Source organism: Meles meles, chromosome 10, assembly GCF_922984935.1.
Source record: "Meles meles chromosome 10, mMelMel3.1 paternal haplotype, whole genome shotgun sequence".
In the NCBI taxonomy this organism is placed as follows: domain Eukaryota; kingdom Metazoa; phylum Chordata; class Mammalia; order Carnivora; family Mustelidae; genus Meles; species Meles meles.
In genome coordinates this window covers 27,890,039-27,915,436 of record NC_060075.1, presented here as the reverse complement: position 1 = coordinate 27,915,436, position 25,398 = coordinate 27,890,039, and the positions used below count along the sequence as shown (strand labels likewise).

Sequence of the window (25,398 nt, the reverse complement as noted above, 5' to 3'; positions counted from 1 at the left end):
TCCCTTCCTCTCTCTCTCTGCCTGCCTCTCTGCCTACTTGTGATCTCTGTCTGTCAAATAAATAAAATCTTAAAAAAAAAAAAAGAAATTTCATTTTCTCCCATACAAATCATGTGTAGACATACAAAGTATGTGTGTTCTATTTAAATAAAAAAAAAGGTATAAAATTATTTACCATATAACAGTAACTTATGTATGTATGTCTTTGTGCTTTTAAAGTACTTTCATAAATGCAATATTTATTTTCACTTCATAAAGCCCTGTGCAGTAAATATGTCAAAGATCACTAAGTCCTTTTACAGATAAAGAACCTAAGGCTTAGAAGTGACTTGTCCAAGTTAATAGCCATTAAGTAGAAAAAGTAGAACCTCATTTAGCATATTTTCTGTTGTTTTGCACAATTGTCTGTCAACCAAGCAAAATAACAATAAAATATCCCTTGATTTTTGTCATATGCGAATTTGGAAAATTATTTGAATAGAGTTCTGTTATAACAGAACTTTAGTTTCACGCTTGTTAATAAGACCTTTCACAGACACCTTGCCAACAGTACTGCCTTTTAACCCTGAACACTTAGAAACAAACTTGGTTTTCATCTGAGAGAAAATGAAAATGGAAGCGAAGTTTAAAGTAAAACGAAGTATTTGCGGAGGTCAACAATTAGGAGAAAAGGGAGGCAGATGTAAAGCTGAAGGAGAAGGCTGTTAAGTCAAACACTGCTATGTTTCTAAAGCCACTCAATTTTGCATGTTACCAAAGAGAACAATGTATTAGTATTGCTTGTTAGACCAAGTGTTTAATTGTTTCATCTTTTGGTAAATATCATGTTACCATATAGCTATTTAAATAGACCCACTATCTGACACCTAAAATTGTATTCAGTTACATGTTCTGTTAGTCAAGCTAGAGATGGCTACATTTCAACATCTTTGGGTTTCCCCCTCAGGGACCCACTCATTCATTCTATCAATATTTGTTGGGCATGTGAACTAAGCACAGAAAAAGAAATCATCCAAAAAAAAAAAAAAAAAAAACTAAGTTATTCTCTCATGGAGATTACCATCTGGTGGTGGTGAAAATTAACATTAAACAAAAAGATGTGTTATTACAAATTGTGGTGGTGACATAAATGAAAAGTTTTGGGTACAGTGGGAACCGTGATGACAACAGGATATCCAGGTTCTACTGTCAGTCACAGAAGCCTCTGAGTAGGTGACAAAATTTAAGTTGAAATTGGAAGGGGGCAAGGGGAAAAGGCGTCAGGAACAGTGTAGCTACTGCCCTGAGTAGGCAGTGCTTGGCCAGTCAAGTAACTGAAGCTTTTCATTGTGTCAATGACTAGCACACATCTTGTGGAAGAAATAAGGCATAAAAGTCACTTGTGTTGAGACTATACATTTTTACTGATCATTAATGGGTGGGAATTAAAAGGTATTGCCCATCTCCCCCCTAAAGAGCGGAGTCAGAGACAGGCTGTTAAACTGAGGGATTCCAAATGGTTCAGCTCTGAGTTCACAAATTGCCAAGACCATCAGAGAATCAGATTGGACAATACTTCTCTTTGACCTCACAGGGATGATCAAATGAGATAATACATCAAAACCATGTAATTGACAGAGCAGTATACACATTTTATTTACCTATTGCTAATCTAAAAGCATTCCCAATTTTATTCCTGCCTTAATTCTTGTCCCAAATGTAAAACATTATTTATCTCTTTAAATTCTCTAGTCGAAGATTCCCAAGACATCATTCTGAAATAATAAGGTCTTCTTTCTGTCTTTAGTAAACCTGTTTTTCCTACTGGTGAAAACTTACAAAACTAATATTTTATGTGAAGGCTATTTCAAACTCACATTCCAGTGCATTATAAAGAAGCTCAAAATCTTCTTTTGTTTGAGGATTATGCCTCCGGTAATAGTCCAGTTTGATCCATTCCTCTTTTTCTTGTATTTTCCTTACTTCTTCCTCTGCTTCCCACTTGAATCTTAACATTTTCTGTCTTTTTAAATTCTCTACCACGACTTTAGCATGCCATTGTCTATAGTAAGTCTGTAGCACTATTACCTATAGTTAAATTAAAAGGAAATAAAAAGTATTCATTATCAACTGTATCAGATAATAACAAAAAGGCAATGGTGATTATTTCTATTTCAGCGTAGTAATTACTAGAAAGTACCAAGAGTCTAGGTTTGCCCCATGCCAGGTGTTCTCACACACATTAGAACATATAAGCTGTGGGTAATGCGCATCAGCAACTTAGCTTTGAAATCTAGCAAATACGTCTTCCTAGGAGGCAGTTAGTACAATGCTTAAGAGCATAGGCTCCAGTACAATTTAGTCTAAATCTTCCCTCCACTACTCGCTAGTTTTTTTAAATTTTGGTTTATTTTGCATATAAAGCCCTCAGCTTAACCCTGATATATCACAAGTCCTCAATAAATACCATTTTTGTTATGAATATTAATTGTCTCTAGTTTATCTTAACTATCATTAGCTTAGGCTCATATTTAAAACAAAATTTCATTAACTAAACACATGGCAGGTAGGTTATGTGTAGAAGCCACCAAAGGCAGGTTAGATAAAGGAAAGACTTAAGCAAACACTCATTTATTAAATTGTGAGAAATATAAGTATGTCTGAGGTTACAGTATAGTACTAGATCCTCATGAAACTTGCAATGCAGCTAAGAGAGGTCATATTTGTATTTACTAAATGCGTAAATAAAACGTGGAGAGGCTAGATCAAAATTGAGGACAGAGAATATACTGACTCATCCCCTTACATATCCTAATCCTTGGTAATTATAGAAAATCATATAAGCAGAAATCAATAAGGACATTAGGTTATACTAAAGGAGTCCTCCGAAGGAACAGAAACTCTGAAGAATCCCCTCAAGAAAGGAGACAGGTAGAATAAACGAAAGAAACTATGCCTAATCGTGCACAGGAAAGGTGGAAAGGCGAGTTAGAAAATACAGAGGAGTCTGAAAGACTGCTCCAGCCCTTAACCAGTGGATCCTATGAGCAGAGGGGATGTTCGGGCAATTGACAAGGTGACTGAGAAATGCAAGAGGGACAGGCTTCTCTAAAACAATTTAGGTAAACAGAAATATTTGCCTCAGGCAAGAACAGTTAGTGTCCCAGAGCCTGGTCACACCCAGGATGAACAGAAGCTCCCTCTTCAGAACACTACCTCTCTTCCACAATCAAGGCTTGGCCATCCCCTAAAACTACCCCATAAGGCTGTAGTAAACAAATATGCTTAGCACACTGGACATCAGGGACTTCAAATACCCTGCCTACACACCCAAGAATAACCAAACATTTGGGAAGAGCCCATAAAATATAAGGCTCCTCATTCAACAAAGAAAAGTTTACTTTAGTGTGAAACGGAATTATTAGAACAGTGGTTCTCAAAGAGTGAAGGTCAGACCAGGAGTTTCATCTGGAAAACTGTTAGAAATGTAAATTATCAGGCCCCACGCCAGAGATACTGAATGAGAAATCCTGGGTAGAGCACAGATTCTGTATCTTACAAGTTCTCTTGCTGTTCCTGATGCCTGCTAAGGTTTTAGAACCACTGTACTACAGTAAAACAAAACAAAACAAAAATCAAGATCAGACTAGAAAGAGTTAACATTTTCAGAGAAAGGGGGGGGAGAGGCTATTGAATCAGTATTAAAAAACCAACAAAAAGATTTTACAAATTTTTCATTTTTCTTAATTTAAATAAAAATCAATAGAATGCATTTAACTTGGACACTATCACATGTATTAAATAGTGACACTAAAACACAGTTGTTAAACAACAAATACAAGTTTTCCCCTTCTTATATCATAATCCAGGGATTAGCAAGCAGTTTAGAGACTGTAGAAAGCTCTATTATATTCAACAAATGGCTTCCTAATTTTATGCCCTAGGTGGCTGGCCCATTTCTCATCATCTTCCAACCAGTGGAAAGGGAGAAAAAGACAAAAGAATTGCAACTCAGGCATGGGTTGCAATGTCCCAAGCAATGTCACAAACAACAGTAATCTCAGTGCCAAAAAATCCACAAAAAAAAAACAAAAACTAACTAGCCAGCAACTCAGCTGAGATTGTCTTCTGGAGCAAGCAATAGAGAGGCAGACTAGCCAGAAATTAATCAGGGAGATCAGGAAAATGAGATAGCCATAGTGAGCCGTGATAACCTCCCAAATATCCCTAGTAGCATAAAGGCTGAACACATGTAGAAGGATAAACACATATTCAGAGAGTGGAAAAGGCGTTCCCTATTTCCATATTCCAGGCTGTGAGGCCTTGTGCAGAAGAAATGAAAGAAGAAAACCCAGCAGAAAGTAAAAGCCAGGATATACAGAAACTGAACTTCTCTGGACTTTGAATGCATCTTCCAATATACACATGGGTCCATTAGCTAAAGTGGAAGTTTTTGTTTTTGTTTTGTTTTAAAGTGGAAGCTTTACTAGATCAAGGAATTTGAGCACAACCTCTGGTCAATCATTACCTAACCATTAGACAATGCTAAACCAGGGGTCCTCAGGAAGGCAAACTTAGAAATAGAAAAACAACAACAACAACAAATTGACCAGAGACATCAATGACTACCCACTGTGATAGAGACAGACCCTAAAGCAGGTTTTAGCAATGGCACTGTTCATACTTTGGACCAGATGATTATCTGTTGCAGTGGGGCTAGGGGTCCTATGCTTATAGGATGTCTGGCAGCATCTTTGTTTTCTACCCATTAAAGCATGATAGCATCCCCTGCATGTCATCATATCAAAAATGTCTCTGACAATGTAAAATGTTGTTAATAAGCACATGAAAAGATATTAAATATCATTAGCCATCAGGGTATACAAATCAAAACCACAATGAGATATCCCTTCACACTTACTAGGACATCTATAATGAAGAATATAGACAGTAAAAGTGTCGATGAGGATGTGAAGATATGTGAAATATTGGAATCCTTGTCCACTGCTGGTGGGACATAAAATGGTGCAGCTGCTTTGAAAAACAATCTGGCAGTTCCTCAAAAAGGTTAGACATATACTTACCAAATGATCCAGCATTTACACTTCTGGACATATACCCAAGAGCAATGAAAATATATGTCCACATAAAAATTTGTACACAAATGTTTATGGCAGCTTTATTCCTAACAGCCAATGAGTGGAAACAGCTCAAATGTCCATCAACCAATAAATAAACAAAATTCAGTATATACATTGGCATGGATACAATAGGTATATCCAGTTGAGTATATACAGTGGAATATTATTCTGTAATATAAAAGAATGAAGTATTGGTACATGTCACAACATGGACTAGCCTTGAGAACATTATGCTATGTTTTTAAAAAGCCAATCACAAAAGACTACATATTGTATGACTCCATGTATATGAAATATCCAGAATAGGTAAACCAACAGAGGCAGAAAGTAGACTAGTGGTTTCCGAAGGCAGAAAACATTGGAGGGAAATAGGGACTGACTGCTATTGGGTCAGGATTTTTTTTCTGGGATGATGAGAACATTCTAAATATTGTATTACTCTGTATGTAGTAAAAATCATTGAATTTTGTACTTTTTAAAAAGTATATATTATATTGAAAATAAGGGTTTTAAATGGGGATAAAAAACAAAAGAATTAAAATGGTTCATTGGAAAATACCTATTTAACATAAAAGACAGCAAAGGAAGAAGAGAGGACAAGAGAGACATCTGACATACATACAGAAAACAAATAGCAAATGGCTGATATAATCCAACCTTAACAATAATTACATTAAATATAAATGTATTAAATACTTCAACCACAAGGGAGAGATTATCAGACTAGATAAAAACACAAAATCAAATTATATGCGGTCTATAGAAAAATATTCTAGATTAAGACTCAAATAAGTTGAAAGTAAAAGGACAGAAAAAGACCATGCAAACAATAACATAAAAGAGTTGGAGTGGCTATATTAATATCAGAGAAAACAGATTTTGGTGTCCTTTTGGTTTTAGTTACTCTAGAAAGCCCCCTAGGTGATTCTACTGTCCCAATGATTAAGGCCAAGGTATAGAGAAGACAAAGCTAACAATGCCCAAAGGTAACACACAACCCTTAGGAATCCCTAAGAGAAAGGGAAGGAAGGATTAGGAGCATTTAGGATTATGGTTCCTTCTACTGGCGGGAGACTGGAGATAGCTTTTAATACCAGTGAAACAGAACTCACACTAATAAAGATTCTCTCTTTGACCAAACTCTAATCAGGTCCCTCTGAGCAGTTTTTTTAATTAGGCCTCAACTTTTGGGCTTCTGTGATCATGTCTGAACTGTTCAATTTTAGCAAAAGCCTGCTTAGTCAGTTTAACCAGAATCCCATCCTCAATATTTAATGAGGCTCTTATAATATATAAGAAAATTTGATCTTATAATGTACTTATAATATATGGCTCCAGACAATGCCTAATCAACTCTGGTCTGCCTTCAATAAAAAATCCCGTTTAGAATGGTTTAGCTAGAATCTCCCCTTACCTCTGATGTTTTCTTAGTAATTTTCCATCCACTGACCTCTACCCTACTCCTTGGCTACACATTTCCACTTTTCCTTGTATTTAGAGTTGAGCCCAGACTCTTTTCCCGACCACAAAACCTCATTGTAGTAGCCCCTCCTAAAAGACTGCCTTACCATCTTCAGTATGTGTTATGGTAATTTTTTCTTTAACAGCACCTATGTGGGTTGTTTTGAAGCTAGTGTAGCTTAAGGAAACACACAAAGATGCACACAGAGCAATTGGCTCATTTCTTTCATTCTTGGTATTAGTATTTACTCATAATAAAAGTTATCTTACCGACTGTAATCTTTGAGCATGGTATTCTGCTGCCGAAAAATAATTTCCTGGTGTTACCAGTTTATCAGTCATGTTTGATACATACACACCAATTTTAGTCATCTGTGTGGATGTTGTATTTGTAGTCTGTTGGAGCTTTCTTCTCTGAAGAACTGTCTAAAATCAAAACAAAAATTTAAATATTCACGATGTACACGTCTAAGTGAGTAAAGAGGACATTTTTCTGTGCTCAGTTAATTTTCTGTTATTATTTGAATTACTGTATAATTCCTTGGAAGATTTTAACTTAATTTTTTAAAGTTTTTATTTAAATTCGAGTTAGTTAACATACAGTGTAATATTAGCTTCAGATGTACAACAGAGTGACTGAACACTTCGTGCATCGCAACAAGTGCACTCCCTAATCCCCATCGCCTATTTCCCAATCCCCCCCTCCCTTCTGGTAACCATCAGTTTGTTCTCCATAGTTTAGAGTCTGTTTTTTGGTTTGCCTCTCTCTCTCTCTTTTTTCCCCTTACTTGTTTGTTTCATTTCTTAAATTTCACGTACGAATGAAATCAGACAGTATTTGTCTTTCTCTGACTGACTTATTTCGCTTAGCATAATACTCTTAAGCTCCCTCCACATCATGGCAAATGAGGCAATTTTTAATTTTAGAGAGGTACACAGAACATCTGTTGATTCTGCAGTTTCAAAAACCTACACAGAAAAATAAAAATATTACCTGGGTATCCCTACAAAATACATTGTCTTTTTTGGGAATCTTTTTAGGTACGGTTTGCGTTCCAGCATTGTGATATTCTACTCCTGTTATTTTATGTCTGAAGCCACCAAGAAACGGTTTGTGAAAGTCAGATTTTATAATCTCAACAGCTACCTCCTGGTACTCAGTAATGCCTAAGGGGGTAAAACCAAGATTGAATGAAAGTTCACCTACAAAGGGACTCTAAAATACTTTATCTAAAAGACATGTAATAACTAACCAGTTTGTACTCTGACAGTTATGATTTGAGAGGCATCATTTAATCCTTGTATTCTTTTGACTGGAAATAGATCTGGATCTGTAGAAAAAATTTCCACTTGTACAATATCCTGTGGCTTAACTCCATGTTGCAGTAGAGTCTCATTATTTTTAAGAATTATTCCTAAAAATGACATGAAATTAGAAGCACTCTGACAAAGAAATAACCATATATACTCATTGTAAGGTGATGGAAAACATCAAAGATGATTGTATGAACACACAGAGTTCAATAACTGAATAGAATATTGATGATGTCTACCCCTTGCTGTAATGTTAGTACAGAAAATGCCACAATGGGAAAAGTTAAGATGCAAGAATTCAGCATTATAAGTAAAGCTACAACTCTTCCAGGATTTCTCATCAGAAATACAAATATGTAATAACCATGCAACTCTTTAACTATTTAAAAATAAAAACATGTTCTATGAGCAAAATCATATTCTAAACATTGAGTCTCTAAAAAATCACAGTGTGTTATATGTGAACATGGACATATCTAGATGAGGGAAAATTTGATTACTTTCATACCCATTCCTCTCTCCAGTGCAGAAAAGCATATACTCAGAGTTCCATCCTTTCCTTTCTGTTTCTATAATAAGGAACTCATGTAAATAAATTCATGAAAAAGAGGAGTTAAGGCTTAGGTTTGTGCTGGGGAAAAGTGTACATCATTTTTATGTTATTTTATATTTTTTTAGTTCTATCTCCCTTCATTGGTATATCCTGTAAATTTACTCAAATTTTACTTCCTATTTCAAGGAATACAAAACTATATATAATGTTATTGGCTGCTGTTTTGACAGAATCTCTATCACTCTTCCAATGCATGGTCTTCCTAAATTACAGGTAGGAACTCGAACATACCAAAGATTTTGCGACACTCTTTCTTAGAAATATATCAGATACCACCAGTCCATTTTAGCTATGTTTAAGAAAGCACAAAGACCCGTGAGTTTCAATTTCACACCCCAAATTCTTAACTTAAAAAAGTAACATGAATATTATATGGACTATGTGATAGGTTGCCCCAGAATATATCCATACCCTAATCTCCAGAACCTATGAATGCTAACTTATATAGCAAAGATGTCTGTAAATTTCATTAAGTTAAAAAGTTTGAGATGAGAGATTATCCTGGAATATCTATATGGGTCCTGAATGTAATCACAAATGCCCTTAGAGAGGAAGAAAGGGATATTTGGCTACAGAGAAGATGATAAAACAAAAGTAAAGAGAGATTTGAAGATGCTCTACTGCATGCTTTAAAGAAGGAGGAAGGTGCCATGAGCCTATGAATATGGTGTACAACTCTAGAAGCTGGAAAAGACAAGGGAGCAGATTCTCCCCCAGAACTTCCAGAGGGAGAACAGCCCTGCCCATATGTTGGTTTCATCTGACTGAAACTGACCTACGATTTCTGACATCCAGGACTATAAGAGAAATCACGTGTTATTAAGCTTGTGGTTAATCATTACAACACCCATAGGAAACCAATATAGATTCCCAGAGCCCTCGTCATTCCTCTAGTTTGTGTAGGAGGCTTAAACCCACCAAATTTGAACTCCAATTCTAGTACTAGAAAAAAGCACCTATGTTAGAGAGCAGTTGACATAGACTCAAGCTCTTTTACTATCATGGCTGACATAAGCCTGTTACTCAGTGGTGATGACTGGCACCTACATATAAAGGTTGGTCATGAAATACAAAGAACAGAGAGTCTCAAATACCACTGGCTAGCTACTCCAGTCTCAAAGTGCTCTCTCCTCCAATTTTGAACTTCATCTTATAGAGAATGCCAAGCAGGCAGTTTCAAATTCCGTTTTTGGAGTCAACCTATATTTAAGTTCAGATTCTACCACTCATTTGCTGTGTGAATTTGTGTAAGTTTCCCAAGCTTTAGTTTCCTTCCTTCAAAAAAAGTTAATAACAATACCTACCTCAAAGGGTTGTTGTATGGACTGAATGATAATGTGATAATGTAGGTAAAACATTCTGTAGATGGACTAGCACATAGTACATCTCAACAAATTAACCATCATGATTGTTACTACTACTAACTATTTAAATTTTCGCGTTGTTTGTCTACCCAAGCTTTAATAGTCAGTTTTTGAATACATGAGCATCTTAGTATTACAACACATTCATTATAATAGTTTTCTAAAAATAATTTTGAAATTGAACTGATTGTTTTCTCTGATTTGATGAGGAGGAATTTAATAGGTATGGTTTACTCATTTTTAGTGTTTAGGTTTTTCCCACATGCAGAACAATGTTTTTATTTCCCTGGAAAGTTTTTTTGTGGCATCTTTGTAAGTTAATACAAAAACTTCAAAACTAAAATATTAGCATCTGTGCAGACATATTCTACAGAAACATTTATTTAGCTAGGCTGCTCTCACGCTCTCTTTCACAGTTACAAAAGACAATGTTCTCTCATGACACGAGGCTACTATAAAGTGGGCTGCTCAAAGAAATCATAAAAAAGAAATCAACGTGAATACCATGGGAAAGTGAGTGAACCTTAATTTATCAAGACTGACAGAGAAACCATTTTTAGTCCTTTTCTTATTTTATACATACTCATTCCTCATCAACTTCTCTCAACCTCGTTGTCTCCCACTCCCCGCACAGAACCTACTTCTAGCCACTCTCAACTTCTTACCACTTCCTCCAGAGTCCCAGATTTTCTAACTTCTTTGGGACTTAGCACAAATATTACCACTTTTATTAAATGAAGCTTTCTAGACTTCCAGTCTCTTTCCTCTCTGTTCTCACAGTTTTTTGTGCATATCTCCATGAAGACATTTACACATTATGTGGTAACTATTGCATCATCTTTCTGACTAGTCTGTAAACAATTTCAGAATGAAGATTTTGTTTCATGTTTCTTTACATCTTCAGTTCTTAGCTAAGTATTTAGAACAAGTATGTCCTCAATAAAAATGTGTTGAACGAATGCATAATCATAATATAGTGTTCAAAGAATAGATATCAATTTAACAAATCAAAGATCTTGATTATGCACATGATAAAACTAAAGAAGGCTTGGTAAGTTTTATTAGCTTCCGAACTTACCTGAATATCTTATCTGCAGTACATTAGATGGGATCTTTAGTAGATTCGAAAAATGATCCTTGAGGTATTTTACAGTGATGTCTATTTTAAAAGGCATTATAATTTCCTGGCCCACAGGAAAAAGTACAACTTTTACTGTAGATAAAAAGAGAAAAGAAAGAACCATAGTCAAAAGCAAGGGTCAGCAACCTGCAGTCCACAAGCAGAGAGAGAATGATGGAGCAAGTTGACCTCAATTTCCCCCGACCCCAGCCCCAAGTTCCAGTCTTTTTTTCCCTTCCCTGCTATGAGGATCCATGCACATTCAGAATTACCTCCTCATTCAGAATTCCACAAGAAATAGGAAATAAAACTAAACTGCTTTTAAAGAGTCCAAATATTTGATATCATACTGGTATTAATTGGTGCTAATCTGGTATTATATTATTCAGAAATAAATAGAGGAACATCTCAGAAATGTACTGAATAGCAGAACGGGAGACCCGGAGACCTAGGGGGTATCCCTGAATCTGTGATGTGCACGTGCAAGCTTTGATTATATATTGGTAGCATGCATCTGTCAGTCAGTGCATATTCATGAAGTTAAGAAAATCCAATAGAGAAATTTTCAAAGAAAAAGATATCTAAGTCCATTCGTCTTCCCATAATTGATTTATGACTATGGCTGCCAAAATGTAAAACAGGAAAATCACTGTTCATTAAAAATATCTAGAGTAACTAATACAAATCTACTTTTCACAAAAATAGACATTAGGTGACTCACTACCCATTCTATAAAATAGGAAATCAAGACACTTACATGTTGATAACAAAGAAAAACTTTATAAAACCTTCTTATAATGGGGTAAACTTTCTTCTTTTATATCTACAGATTTTTAAATTTTAATGGAGAAAATGTAAGAAGTGAGTGACAAGTAAGATAGAGGGCAGAGTGTACACTGTAGACCAAAATTTTTGTACATTTCTAAATTCCTTACATATGACAATTTTCATAAAGCTAAATGACACATTTATCAATAATCCTAGAATAAAATTTAACTAGGCATTGTTAATGCTGAGGTTCTTTGAGATTGTTAAAACTTATTTTCATAGCTATCAACAAAGAAAACACTCTCACAGATGTTAAATTATCAAAAAGCTATTCTAGTTGTTTTATAGAGTCAAAATTCTATGGTTAACACATTTTAACATTTTCATGCCAATGATTTCCTAAGCTTTGAGAAGGGGAGGTATGTGAAGGAATTCACAAACCCCAGAAAGCACAGGGCCAAGACAACTTTATTCTAATTTCCATGTGCTTGCTAAAAACTACAGTATCAGGGGCACCTGGGTGGCTCAGTGGATTAAAGCCTCTGCCTTCAGCTCAGGTCATGATCTCATGGTCCTGGGATGGAGCCCCACATTGGGCTCTCTGCTCAGCGGGGAGCCTGCTTCCTGCTGCCTCTCTGCCTACTTATTATCTCTGTCAAATAAATAAATCTTAAAAAAAAAAAAAACTACAGTATCAGGCAATCACAGAGATATCAAAAAATGGAGCCCAGGGGCTGCCTGGCTGGCTCAGTCAGGAGAACATGTAATCTTGATCTCAGGGCTGCAAGTTCAAGCCGCACATTGGGCATAGAGATTACTTTAAGAAACAAACGTACAAACATGTCTTCTTGACTGGATTATTTGTTTTCTGGGTGTTGAGTTGGTAAGTTCTTTATAGATCTTGGATACCAAGATCTATAAAGTGGTGGGAATGCAAGCTGGTACAGCCACTCTGAAAAACAGTATGGAAGACTCAAGACTTTAAAACTAGAGCTACCCTATGACCAAGCAATTGCACTAATGGGTATTTACGCCAAAGATACAGATGGAGTGAAAAGAAGGGGCACCTGCACCCCAGTGTTCATAGCAGCAATGGCCACAATAGCCAAACTGTGGAAGGAGCTGAGATGTCCTTCAACAGATGAATGGATAAAGAAGATGTGGTTCATATATACAATGGGATATTACTCAGCCATCAGAAGGGATGAATGCCTACTATTTGCGTTGGCATGGATGGAACTGGAGAGTATTATGCTAAGTGAAATAAGTCAAGCAGAGAAAGAAAATTATCATATGGTTTCACTCATATGTGGTATATAAGAAAAAGCTCAGAGGACCAGAGGGGAAGGGAGGGAAAACTGGATAGGAAGAAAACAGAGAGGAAGACAAACCATGAGAGACTCTGGAGGTGGGGAAACAAACTGAGGGTTGCAGAAGGGAAGGGAGTAGAGGGATTAGGTAACTGGGTGATGGGTATTAAGGAGGTCATGTGACATAATGAGCACTGTTATACACAACTAATGAGTCACTGAACACTACATCAAAAACTAATGATGCACTGTATTATGGTTAACTGAACTTAATAACAAAAATAGCTTTTGAAACAAATAAACAAACAAGAGGGAAAAGGAGCAACCAGTTAATCAGTCAAGTAGGCTGGTTCTAGGTATAACCACCTTCTTGCTGCTCCACTTTGGCGTTGTTACCAACAATGCAGTAATAACTCCTACATGCCATGAACATTATGCTTTTAAAACTAACCAATAATGCAAGAGAACAACAATTTTTCCGAAGCTAAATATAAAGTTAACCCTTAGCAGAAGTATGGAAATATGTAAAAGTAACAAGATACGAAGAATGAGCCCTGGATATGAAACGAGGAATCTGGAGTCAAGTTCCATTCCAACTTTTTCTTGCTAGCTATGAAGGATTAATTCCAAAGAGGCATGCAAAAGAACTACAATTATACTCAAGAATCTGTCCATTTTCCAAAGTTCCTAAACATTTTAAAAATATACTTTACTTAGGAAAAAAATGGATCAATATCAACTTAAAATTTAATGGTGTTCATCTATTGAGGGAAAATAGAACAGAATAGAGTATCTTCACAATTAATTAAGAGATCAGGGGCGCCTGGGTGACTCAGTGGGTTAAAGCCTCTGCCTTCCGCTCGGGTCATGATACCAGGCTCCTGGGATGGAGCCCTGCATTGAGCTCTCTGCTTTGTGGGGAGCCTGCTTCCCCTCCCTCTTCCCTTCCCTCTCTCTCTGCCTGCCTCTCTGACTACTTGTGATCTCTGTGTGTCAAATAAATAAATAAAATCTTTTTATAAAAATAAAAATAAAAAATTTTAAAAAGATCAAGTGGTAGTAGCTACAGAAGTTTGGTGGATAAAGGAAAGGGAAAGTAATGTAATAGCAAATATAAAACAAATCTTCAAGCAAAACAAATTTGAAAAAGCAGCCATTCTTCAAAATGAGGAAAAGAAATTCCTATCTTCCCTATGTAATACCTGTTGCTAAAGGATTTTTCACTGATGCTTTCAGAGATTCCTTTATAGCCTTTATCTTATCCAGAAAAGCCAGAGATTCAGGCTTTGAATACTGTTTGGTTGGCTGCATTACATTATCATATTTAGTTAGATAGTGCTCTGTAGAACTTTCTGGAGAATATGAAACTTGTTTGGACAACAAAGCTTCTTCCATGAGTTGTTCTTCATCTTCTGGTTCCACGTTGGATAAGCCCTGGTGACTTTCCTCCTTAGCATGTGTTGTATAGCCCGCACTGGATGGTTCAACTTCAGATTCATTATCGTCTGCTTGATTTGACTCTGGAAACTCTTCAGAGGGAACTGGAATACTGATAATCCCAGAAGCATCTTTATTTTCTTCTGATGCATTCACAACATTCTCAGCATCAAATTCTTCTTCCTGATCAGACATTTTCCTGAACGAAGAAAAATAAATGTATTTACTACACATAAAAATTTCTACACCAGATATCAAATTCATCAATGGTACACAGCAGTGTTTATAATACACTGTAATGCACCTTGTTATTTTTTTTTAAATACTATTTTAGTAATGGTATCAAGTAAAAGCATTGGTAAATTTTTAATAAAAACACCACAGAAAGTAAAAATTAAACCAAAAGAGAACCTCAAAACACAATCAATTTGAGAAAAATCTACTGTCAAGAATATACTGAAAAACAGGGGCACCCGAGTGACTCAGTTGCTTGGGGGTCTGCCTTCAGTTCAGGTCATGATCCTGGAGTCCTGGGATGGAGCCCTGCCTTGGGATCCCTATTCGGCAGGGAGTCTGCTTCTCCCTCTGCCTGCTGCTCCCCGTGCTTATGCACGCTCTCACTCTTGCTCTCACTCTCATTCTATCTCAAATAAATAAATAAAATCTTAAAAAGAAAAAAGAATATACTGAAAAATATTTTAAAATATACTGTCGCCTCTTCCTTATTAAAAAGAACAATGCCTTGTGAAAGGACTTATTTGAATAGTTTGTTGGTTTTTTCCTGAACACAAACTAACACAGGATTTATGCTTCTGGGATTACAACGGATTAGAAGCTCCAAGGAATCGCCAGCTCCACAGCAACCATACCCTGGATAGTATCACTCTCTGTAGTAGTTTTGTTCTCACAAACTGTAGCAAGTCTCCAAGGACCTTTGTTCCCCAAAACAAACAGATCAAAAACAAATGTGGGTTGATCTTGGAGCTGATTAGGGCATGAGGTACAACAACCAAGATCTTTGGCTTGGGAGACCGTATGACAGCATCCAGGACATGAGCCAGAGTGGGCTAGGGCAGCCGATGGCCAGGCTTCAGGGGCAGGAGCTGGATCAGAACAGTGAGGAGCCTGTCTGCGGGAGGGATACCTGTAGAAGCTGGAAGCCAGGAAGGGAGGACAGAAGTGGCCTTGAGGCATATTTCTGTAACAACAGCAGGGGCAGATTAAAATTCAGAACAGTAGTAAGGTGAAAAAGCTGTGTCTGGGGCTAACAAATTCAGCACAAATCCTTACAAAGAAAAAAAAATAACCTTAGTGAAGTTGTCTCGCTGCTAGATGACAAACTTCCAAAAATATGGAATATCTGGAATAAAAATATGTATGTGTTGAATTAAATGAATATAGTATTAGAGTTGAAGAGAGAATTATTAGTAAACTAGAAGATACAGAAAAGGATTTTATATAGAATGCTGCAAAGAGATAAGGATATGAAAAGTATGAGATATTAAGGGCCATGCAAAAGAGAAAAAGTGTATCTTCACTTAAGCTGAGAATGCTTTTGTACTTTCGAAATAAAAAATAAGAACGGAGACTATATGTGGCCTGAGAACCTCTTTCCAGAAAAATTCTGTCAGCCCCTCATCTAATATATGCCAAGTTGGAATACCAGAGAAAACAGGAAGAGAGAAAATATTTTTAAAGGTGATGGCTGAGAATTTTACAAAACTGATAAGAACTATGGATCCAAACAGCCAAGAGGCATAACATAAATATATACCCAATGGGATAAGTAAAAATAATTCAAAGCCATATACATTGTAATTACATTACAGAGTAACAAAAAGAAGATATGGAAAGCATATAGCGATAAAGGACATATCATCTACTGCTTTGAATAATATTAATTTGCTAATGTTAATACAAAGGAAATAAAAGTAAAATCACTGCAGATTTCTCATCAAAAATACAGAAGCCAATGTAACAATGGACTAATTAAAAGAAGATAACTATCAATCTAGAATTGTGCACCTAGCAAATGTCTCTTTCAGAAAGAAAATAGAAATATTTACAAGTAAGTTACACCAAGATACCTGCTCTAAAGAAAGTTCTAAGGGATACACTTAAAAAGGAAAATGGGAGCGCCTGCGTGACTCAGTGGGTTAGGCCTCTGCCTTCTGCTCAGGTCATGATCTCAGGGTCCTGGGATCGCGTCCCGCATCGGGCTCTCTGCTGGGCAGGGAGCCTGCTTCCTCCTCTCTCAATCTCTCTCTCTCTCTCTCTCTCTCCCTCTCTCTCTGCCTGCCTCTCTGCCTACTTGTGATCTCTGTCAAATAAATAAAATCTTAAAAAAAAAAAAGGAAAATGGGCTCAAAAGAAGTTCAAAGTGCAAAAGGAAAGGTGAACAAATAAGGGTAAACACAAATACTGTCAACACAAAATAACAGTAGAAAATTGAAATATTAGACAATAAGAATATGTAATTGGGAAGGGAAAAATGAGTGAACTGTTCTCAAATTCTTACACTGTTTACAAAATTGAGGGATATGATATTCTTGACCCCAGACTTTGTTAAATTAAATAGACATACCTGAATTTCAAGTACAACAACAACCAAAAAAGTGAAAGCTTTACACTTCCAAAATAATAAAGAAAAAAGTGAAATGAGAAAAAACAAAAATTCAAATTTTAAAAATTTCAAGAAACCCCTTTAGGTTCTCACCCACAAAAAAAATTTCCTTTTGGCTATTTTCTCCTATAACAGGAGAAATGGCCTGACTCAAGAAAGACTATTCTCTGTATTTGCCTATTTTCTCCTATAACAGGACTTAATGGCCTGATTAGAGAAAGACTATCATATAGAAGCCCTGACACCTGGCAACACACTCCACCCCTTTGGAGAGGCTGAGGTCATGCTTTTGTTTCTATCTGGTGGGTCATCCTCTCAGCAAAACAGCCAAGATGTCACCTTCTAAAACAGTAACAAAATCAAGCATGTCTGCTCTTCAAAAAAACATAACTAGAAAACCGAAGAGACAAACCATAGCCTGGGAGACAATTTTTTGCAAAGCTTCTATCTGATCAAGGACTTGTAACCAGAATATATAGAGAACTCTCACAACGCAATAAGACTAACAGTTTAAAAGTGAGTAAAATAGTTCAACAGGCAAGTCAACAAGAGTATATACAGAAAGCAAAGAGGCGGGGCCAGGACAGGAGTGGCACAAGTGTGATGTCGCACCTGCACTGAGCCACACTTGCAGGTGCACCTGAAGGTAAATCCCTCCTCAAATTTGGGGTCTAGCTGTCTCAGTTGCCTCAGTCTAGCCCTGGCCCTGAGAACAAGCACATGAAAAGATGCTCAATATCGTTAGTTATTAAAGAAATGCAACTTCAAATATATATATATATATATATATATATATATATATTTAGCCCAACAATATCAAGTGCTGGTATGAAGACAAGTGGAACTCATAGCTTGATGGTGGAAACGAAAATTGGCACAGCATTTGAAATAACTGTTATTTCTTTTATAAAATTAAACATACACATATCGTATGAGCCAGCAATCTGTGTTCTTTACCCAGATAGAATGAAAAACTACATTCATACCAAATTTGCACACACAAGTTTATAAAGTCTTTATTCTTTTTTTTTTTTTTAAGATATTATGTACTTATTTGCCAGAGAGAGAGTGAGCACAAGTAGGAGGAATGTCAGGCATAGGGACAAGAAGGCTCCCCGTTGAGCAGGGAGCTCCACGGAGGACTTGATCCCAGGACCCGGAGATCATAACCTGAAGGGCAGACGCTTAACCCACTGAACCACCCAGGTGTCCTTTATTCTTAATCACTGAACACCGGAAACAACACAAGTGTTCCTCTGTTGAGGCAAGGATCCACATACTATGAGACAGTCACAAAATGGACTAATACTCATCAATAAAAAGGAATAAACTATTGATACAACATGAATGAATCTCAAATGGATTATGCTAAGCCAATTCTAAAAGCTACATACTTTATAATTCAATTAAGTGAAAAAGCAAAGCTGATGGTTCACAACCTCTTGAGTTCCCTGGGTGGGGGTGGGGGGAGGTAAAAGCTGATACTGAGCCCCAAACATGGACTCCAAGGAGAAACCAAAGGAGGAGGCAGCACTCCAGATTTGTAGGTGGCAAGTTTAATAAGCAAGGGAACTTACACACTAGGCTTATTCTTGGCAGCTGCAAGACAGTAGATCTCTGGACCCACTAGCCAGAATCTTAAAGAATTTATATATAGAGGCCTTTATTGGGTTCAGTCAGGTATCCAGTCCAGATGGTCTCAATTACACATTACTCTCTCAAGGCTGGGTCCTTGAAGCAGCCCCTAGCTAGGGACCTTGGGTGGGAGGTCCATTCCAAGGACAGGGGAGGAGCCCGTGATTGCCCCAGTTCAGTTCACTGGTCAACCAGCAATCACACCTCCATGACTGCCTCCAGCGAAAACACATGTCAGTACCTACCACGTTACAGGTACAACTACATATTTATATAGGGACAGAATAACTGTGGAAGATAAAGGGCAGAGGGGAGGACATGGGTGTAAAACAGATTTTCACTGTTCATTCTTTGTACTGTTTGAACTTTCTTTTACATTTGCCTATTCAAATGTAAATGTTTTAATCTTATAAAACTGTTCAAAAAGAAAAAAGAAGTCCCTATTATGATTGCATACAAAAATGTCCCTCTTGATCATAGGGGAAGGGAGGGAAAAATGAAACAAGATGAAACCAGAAGGGACAAACCATAGCAGACTCTCAATCTCCGGAAAGAAACTGAGGGTTGCTGGAGGGGAGGAGGGGAGGAGGGGTGGTAGGGATGGCGTGCCTGGGGGTTGGCCATTGCGGAGGGTATGTGCTGTGGCAAGAAGGAAAAAAAAAGGGCCCTCTTTCACCGACAACGCATGATTTCACTGATGTATCTAGAATGTTAGTGTAACCGGTAAGGCAAGGATCCAGTTTTGCCTTCTACCAAATACACCTGTTGAATTTTTAAGTTTTTTTAGGAGGCACGGCAAAGACCATGGGAGGAGAGGAGGAGAGCGCCAAGGAGGAAAGTGTGAAAGCCCTGTATTGGCTCGACTGGAAATGTCGCCGTGATGCCTACACGTCTTCTAATGTCAGACTGGGTTACACACACGTCTTGCTTTACTGTCACTTAAGATAAGCACTCCGGGTGGGAGATGCCTCCGAACCCCAAATATGAGATACAGAGCCAGGAAAGAAACCAAGAAAAATGGGATGTTTTGCACGATTTTTGAAGTAGAGGTGGAACATTCTCCAGCGGCCACGCAGTCCGCAGAGCCAAGGCGGGACCAGTGTCCCGTCCAAAGTTCTGGGAGTCCCGCGCCGTCGTCACCAGTCCGAGGCCGGTCTGAGGGTGGGGCCGGGAGAGGGCAGCCCAAACCTGTCCTCCTACCTGACTGAGAAACGCAGCTACTCGGGTCGCAGGGGTTTCTCAAGAACGGCCCCGAGGAAGCAGCGTCCACACCCGCCGCATTCTCTGTTGCCTGCCATATCCTAGCAACCGCCCTGCCACCGCCTGCTCCTGCAGGACACCGATCCCGCGAGAAGAGGCGGTGCTCGCGTTGGGAAGAAACGCAGGGAGGGGAGGGCGGGGACGGGGTCTGGCGGCGGGCGGAGCAGTGAGGCAGAGACCGGGGCGGGAGGAGGAAGCCGGTGGGGAGGGCTGTCCCGTGCAGGTTGCTTAGATCCCAAAGTGAATGGGACGCTACTCTCCAAACTTCCTCTTACACCTGTGAAAGGGCGCAGTTCTCCGAACCAAACGCTTTTAAGTCAGGAGAAGCAAAACTTTTGTTAATCACGTAATTATAAAGGTTTCTATCACTATAAATTCTTTAAGAAGGTTTTTTTTTTAAAGATTTTATTTATTTATTTGACAGAGAGAGGTCACAAGTAGGCAGAGAGGCAGGCAGAGAGAGAGAGGGAGAAACAGGCTCCCCACTGAGCAGAGAGCCCGACGCGGGGCTCGATCCCAGGACCCTGAGATCATGACGTGAGCCGAAGGCAGAGGCTCAAACCACTGAGCCACCCAGGCGCCCCTAAGAGGGTTTTTAAAGAAGCACATCTTATTGGGGAAAATGATCAGTTATGTTCCTATCGCAAATGTAGTGATAACTGTCATGTGGCTTCATAATAATAGCTAATATTATTTGTTACTAAGCACTTCACATATATTTCTAATTTAACTCATAAGGATTTTATTGATTAACCTCACTTTACCAATGAGGAAACTAAGTCTCAGGTTTCTTGGGGGAGCCAGGATTAAACCCAAGCAGTCTGATTCCAGAGCCTCCATCCTAAACCACTATTTTATGCTGTTTGATTTAACATCTCTTGATATTTAAAAAGCATGTAAGATAAAGTGATTAAGGTTTTTGTTGTCTGTAGTACAAATCCATTCTTCCTTCATAATGTTCAATGCCTTCATTCCTTTATAGCGTTCTGCTGAAATTGCATTCTCATCTCAATAACTTCCTAATGTCCAATTTCATTTTTCCCCAAAGTCTTCATTCCATTTTATGGTAGATCTTACCAGAACAATATAAAATATGTATTACGTTCTCAAATATAACAGGCTTTAATAATGGTTTTAAATAAAAGCAAATGTGTTTAAATCACTTCATGAATCCACCATGCGTGAAGAGCAAAGATGGGGAAGCATTCATATAACTGCTCTGGTTAGTTCTTCATGGGTAAACCAGATAAATCATAATGTATCTTATATTTTATTAGTAATGAGAATTCCACTGGTTTTAAAGACTCACCTTTCTTGGACTCTTTAAAATGTATCGCATGGGGCACCTGGGTGGCTCAGTGGATTAAGCCGCTGCCTTCCGCTCAGGTCATGATCTCAGGGTCCTGGGATTGAGCCCAGCATTGGGCTCTCTGCTCCGCGGGGAGCCTGCTTCCTCCTCTCTCTCTGCCTGCCTCTCTGCCTACTTGTGATCTCTCTCTCTGTCAAATAAATAAATAAAATCTTAAAAAAAAAAAAGACACGTTCTCTTTAAAATAAATAAATAAATAAAATAAAATGTATCACTTGCTGTCCTCAATGTTAGGGACAGTATGAAAAAACTGGGTTTAAGCATACAGGCAGGAGATGGAGGGAAGAAAACCTGGTGGTGAAGTACTTCACAGTGTTAAGTGTGACTTGATAACCACTGTATGTTCCTATTTTATTTACGGTTGGCTGTGGAGATGATCTTATACAACTCAGTCTTACAATATGGGCCTAAATTGGTAGGCTTCTGAGGTAGTGTCTGCAGGTGGAAATGGTTATTAATATCAAAATCACACACACACACACACACACACACACACACACACACATAAATACACATATATATATTATATACACACAAATATATAATTGTTCGTTGTACAAAATAAATGTGAAAGCAAACTGAAAACAACCAATAGGAAAAAGGCTCTCAATTCTGAAAGTGGAAAAGTAATTTTTAAATTTCATTTTATATTTTACTTTTCACAATAAACTTATGCATTTTCTCAGGATTTATTGCCCAAAATGACTTATCTTTCTCATGACACATCTACCTTTATTTATCTCAGTATTTATTTATACAATAAATATTTCTTTTAATGTGCTTTTATTTCTACAAAGATGCCACCTAGTGGCTCTATGAAATCAAGCATCTCAAAGTATTTCCCATTGTTACAAAGAAATGAGTTAGAAAAAATATTAGAATTTAGAAAACCTGAAAACTATGCTTTTGGATTAAATTTGGATCATACCTCTATGAGCTTGTTAAGAGACTATATAAATACAGATCCATAGTCCCTTTTCTGAAACCTTAAGGGACAGATGTGTTTGAATTAATTCAGATTTTTCAGATTTTTTAAAGGTAATAGGGGCATATACTGTATGTTCTGCAACACTGTCAGTACATGTGGGGAAGTAGTCCAGAATCAAATACATTAAGAATTCTGTGGCAAAAAATATATTCATATTCACACATTAAAGTGAGATAAAGACCACAAATAGCTTTAAGTCAATTCAGGTCAGATTTTGCTTCCAAATGAGTTATGAAAAAGTTTGGTTTTACCCAGGTATAGAAAAAGAGAATAAAGTGAAATATTCTGTCATACAATAGTGTGAGTATGAGAGGCATTTAGAATAATAGAATAAGTATGAGAGCCATTTAGAAATGCCTAAAATGGTCATCTGAAAAAAACATATTTGAAGATCATGAGAAATCCCAAAAAAGAATCTCTGCAACGCTTTTCATTTATAGAGTCATATACAGAAAGAAGCTAATTCATCATACTACACTACACACTACACTACAAAAGCACACTACAAAAACTTAGCTACTAATATAAATCTAAAGATCACTTTGAAAACTCATTATTAGAAGTGCCCGTGTGGCTCAGTGGGTTAAAGCCTCTGCCTTCGGCTCAGGTCATGATGAGGCCCACATCTAGCTCCGCCTGGGGCCGGCATCTGGCTCTCTGCTTGGCAGGGAGCCTGCTTCCACCTCTCTCTGCCTGCCTCTCTGCGTACTTGTGATCTCTGTCAAATAAATAAATAAAATCTAAAAAATCTTATTTTATTTTAGATTTTATTTGCCTCTGCCTACTTATGATATTTGTCAAATAAAATCTAAAAAAATCTTATTTTATTTTAGATTTTATTTATTTATTTGACAGATCACAAACTCATTAGCAACGCATGGCAAGGTAAATTTGAGTTTTATAGCACATTCAAAACTTTGTGTCTTGTGTGTGTGTGTGTGTGTGTGTGTGTGTGTGTGTGTGTGTGTGGCTGGTATGTTCCCTTTCCCTACCCTATGGTTATGGAAGCATGAGTTGAAATGGCATCACCCTCAGACCAGATCCCTTATGTAACTCTTTTGAGAACTGTCAACCCTCAGTAGCCATGCAATATGAATAACAAACTTCTGTTGTGTTAAGACATTAGGATTTAGGAATAACCTATTCTAATTCACCATTTTTCTATTTTCTTTCACTAAGTAGAGTTTTAGTTTATTCCCTCTCCAAATACTGACTTTCAAATAAATTTCTCCAGTCCCTATCATAAATTCAAATCATGTATCACATTCCCATTTTGATTTCTTGTGAATTCTATTAAAAATTAAAACCTTCAGGGGTGCTTGGGTGGTGTCATCAATTAAACATCTGCCTTCAGCTCAGGTCATGATCTTAGGGTCCTGTGATCAAGCCCCGCATCAGGCTTCCTGCTCAGCAGAGTTCCTTCTGCCTCTACCCCTTACCCGCCTTGTGCTCTCTCTCTACTCTCTCTCAAATAAAATCTTTTAAAAATAAACCTCTTCATTCCCTTGTAAGCCAAACTTCTATCTTCTCATTTACTGCTTTCTCAAAAGGTTAGTGTTACTATTATTGTAGCATAGGCTATAATCCCATTAAGTACTGAGTTCTAAAGGAAATTCTACCCTCAGATGGAAAATACTCATAGTATGTTCCTCAATTTGCTGCTTTACCCTAGACACCAGAACACACTCACACAGATGGTTTCTCTAACTCCTATTTGTTTATATAACCATGGAGCTTGGGAAGAAAAAGAAAAAGTGGGTATTAACAAGATATGGGTATTTTCCCATACAAAACATTGTCGATTTCCTTCCTTTGACAGAAAACATGAAGGTGCAGCACATGTCTTCCAGTGATTGAGGCCTGATGTAAGTAACAGCGAAGTGGCAACTCTGAAAGTCTGCTCTGCGATTGAAGCACATGTGAGAGGTCCTATAAGACCTGAAGACCTTGGCTTCGGGAAACAGTGAAACTGATCTCTCACACTTCATGGAAGAGTTCCTGGAAAAAACGTAAAACAGACTATCTGGAATACCATCTTAGCAGTCAGAAGGAATTCCAACGGAAATCTGTTTGAAAAGCCTGCTAAAGCATCAGGTGAAGACTTAACTTCTGAAGCAACACAGCAAGTCTCCCCATTGTAGGAGATCCCAAAGTCAGCTATGAAAGACGGCTCTTGCTTTTATCTAGTATGCTAATCCTCACTGTTGTGCTTGAAAATAAATCCGCTTTCTATAATAGCAGCAAAAAGCTCAAATAGCTTCACTTCTCTAACTGCACTTTAAGATTAGAAAAGGGAATGATGGGGCGCCTGGGTGGCTCAGTGGGTTAAGCCTCTGCTTTCAGCTCGGTCCGGATCTCAGTGTCCTGGGATGGAGCCCCACATCTGGCTCTCTGCTTGGCGGGGAGCCTGCTTCCTCCTCCCATTCTGCCTGCCTCTCTGCCTACTTGTGATCTCTCCCTCTTTCTCTGTCAAATATGTAAATAAAAAAATCTTAAAAAAATAAAAAAAAGAAGAAAGAAAAGGTAATGATAATGCTAAGTTCCTTTTCTTCCATTCCCCCAATTCTGAGAAGCTGGGGTGCGGGGAGGAAGTAGAATAATGGAGAATGAAGGGGCACATGAAACCTGAGGTCTGGTGACTCACAAGGGCTGCCCCTGCTGACATCATAGCCTTTCTACTCAGATAAGACTACTTCTGGAACTTCTGGTGTAGAAATGATGGCAGCCCTCAACGCTGAAACTTTTTTCAGCGGGTGCCACATACCATTAGCCCATAATAGTCATAGTTTATACCTGTTACCTTTATGACATTATTAATACTTCCTTGATCTCTCAAAATCATTACAGGTTGAACAAAAAATTATATATCATCCTAGATACAAATCATTTCTATCCCAAAGGAAAGAATGGGATAAATTTGAATATTCTGCACTCAATTCACAGATAGAAGAAAGGGAGCATCAACTTTGCTGCCACTTGCTTGTTTGCAAAGCTCAAACTGATTGGCTTCTTTTTC

The 25,398-nt window shown here is 37.7% G+C and overlaps 1 protein-coding gene across 1 annotated transcript in view; it reads right to left on the bottom strand.

Annotated features, from left to right (window-relative positions):
• Positions 1-20,033, bottom strand: part of IQUB (IQ motif and ubiquitin domain containing) — a 45,924-nt gene extending 25,891 nt beyond the window's left edge. The window contains exons 1-7 of the mRNA XM_046020973.1: positions 19,966-20,033; positions 14,273-14,706; positions 10,951-11,085; positions 7,835-7,996; positions 7,576-7,748; positions 6,852-7,007; positions 1,857-2,067 (exon numbers count right to left, since the gene is read on the bottom strand). Coding sequence (XP_045876929.1) covers positions 1,857-2,067; positions 6,852-7,007; positions 7,576-7,748; positions 7,835-7,996; positions 10,951-11,085; positions 14,273-14,702 — 1,267 coding nt within the window. The 5' untranslated portion in view covers positions 14,703-14,706; positions 19,966-20,033. The remainder of the gene's footprint in view (positions 1-1,856; positions 2,068-6,851; positions 7,008-7,575; positions 7,749-7,834; positions 7,997-10,950; positions 11,086-14,272; positions 14,707-19,965) is intronic.
• Positions 20,034-25,398: the final 5,365 nt, after the last annotated feature.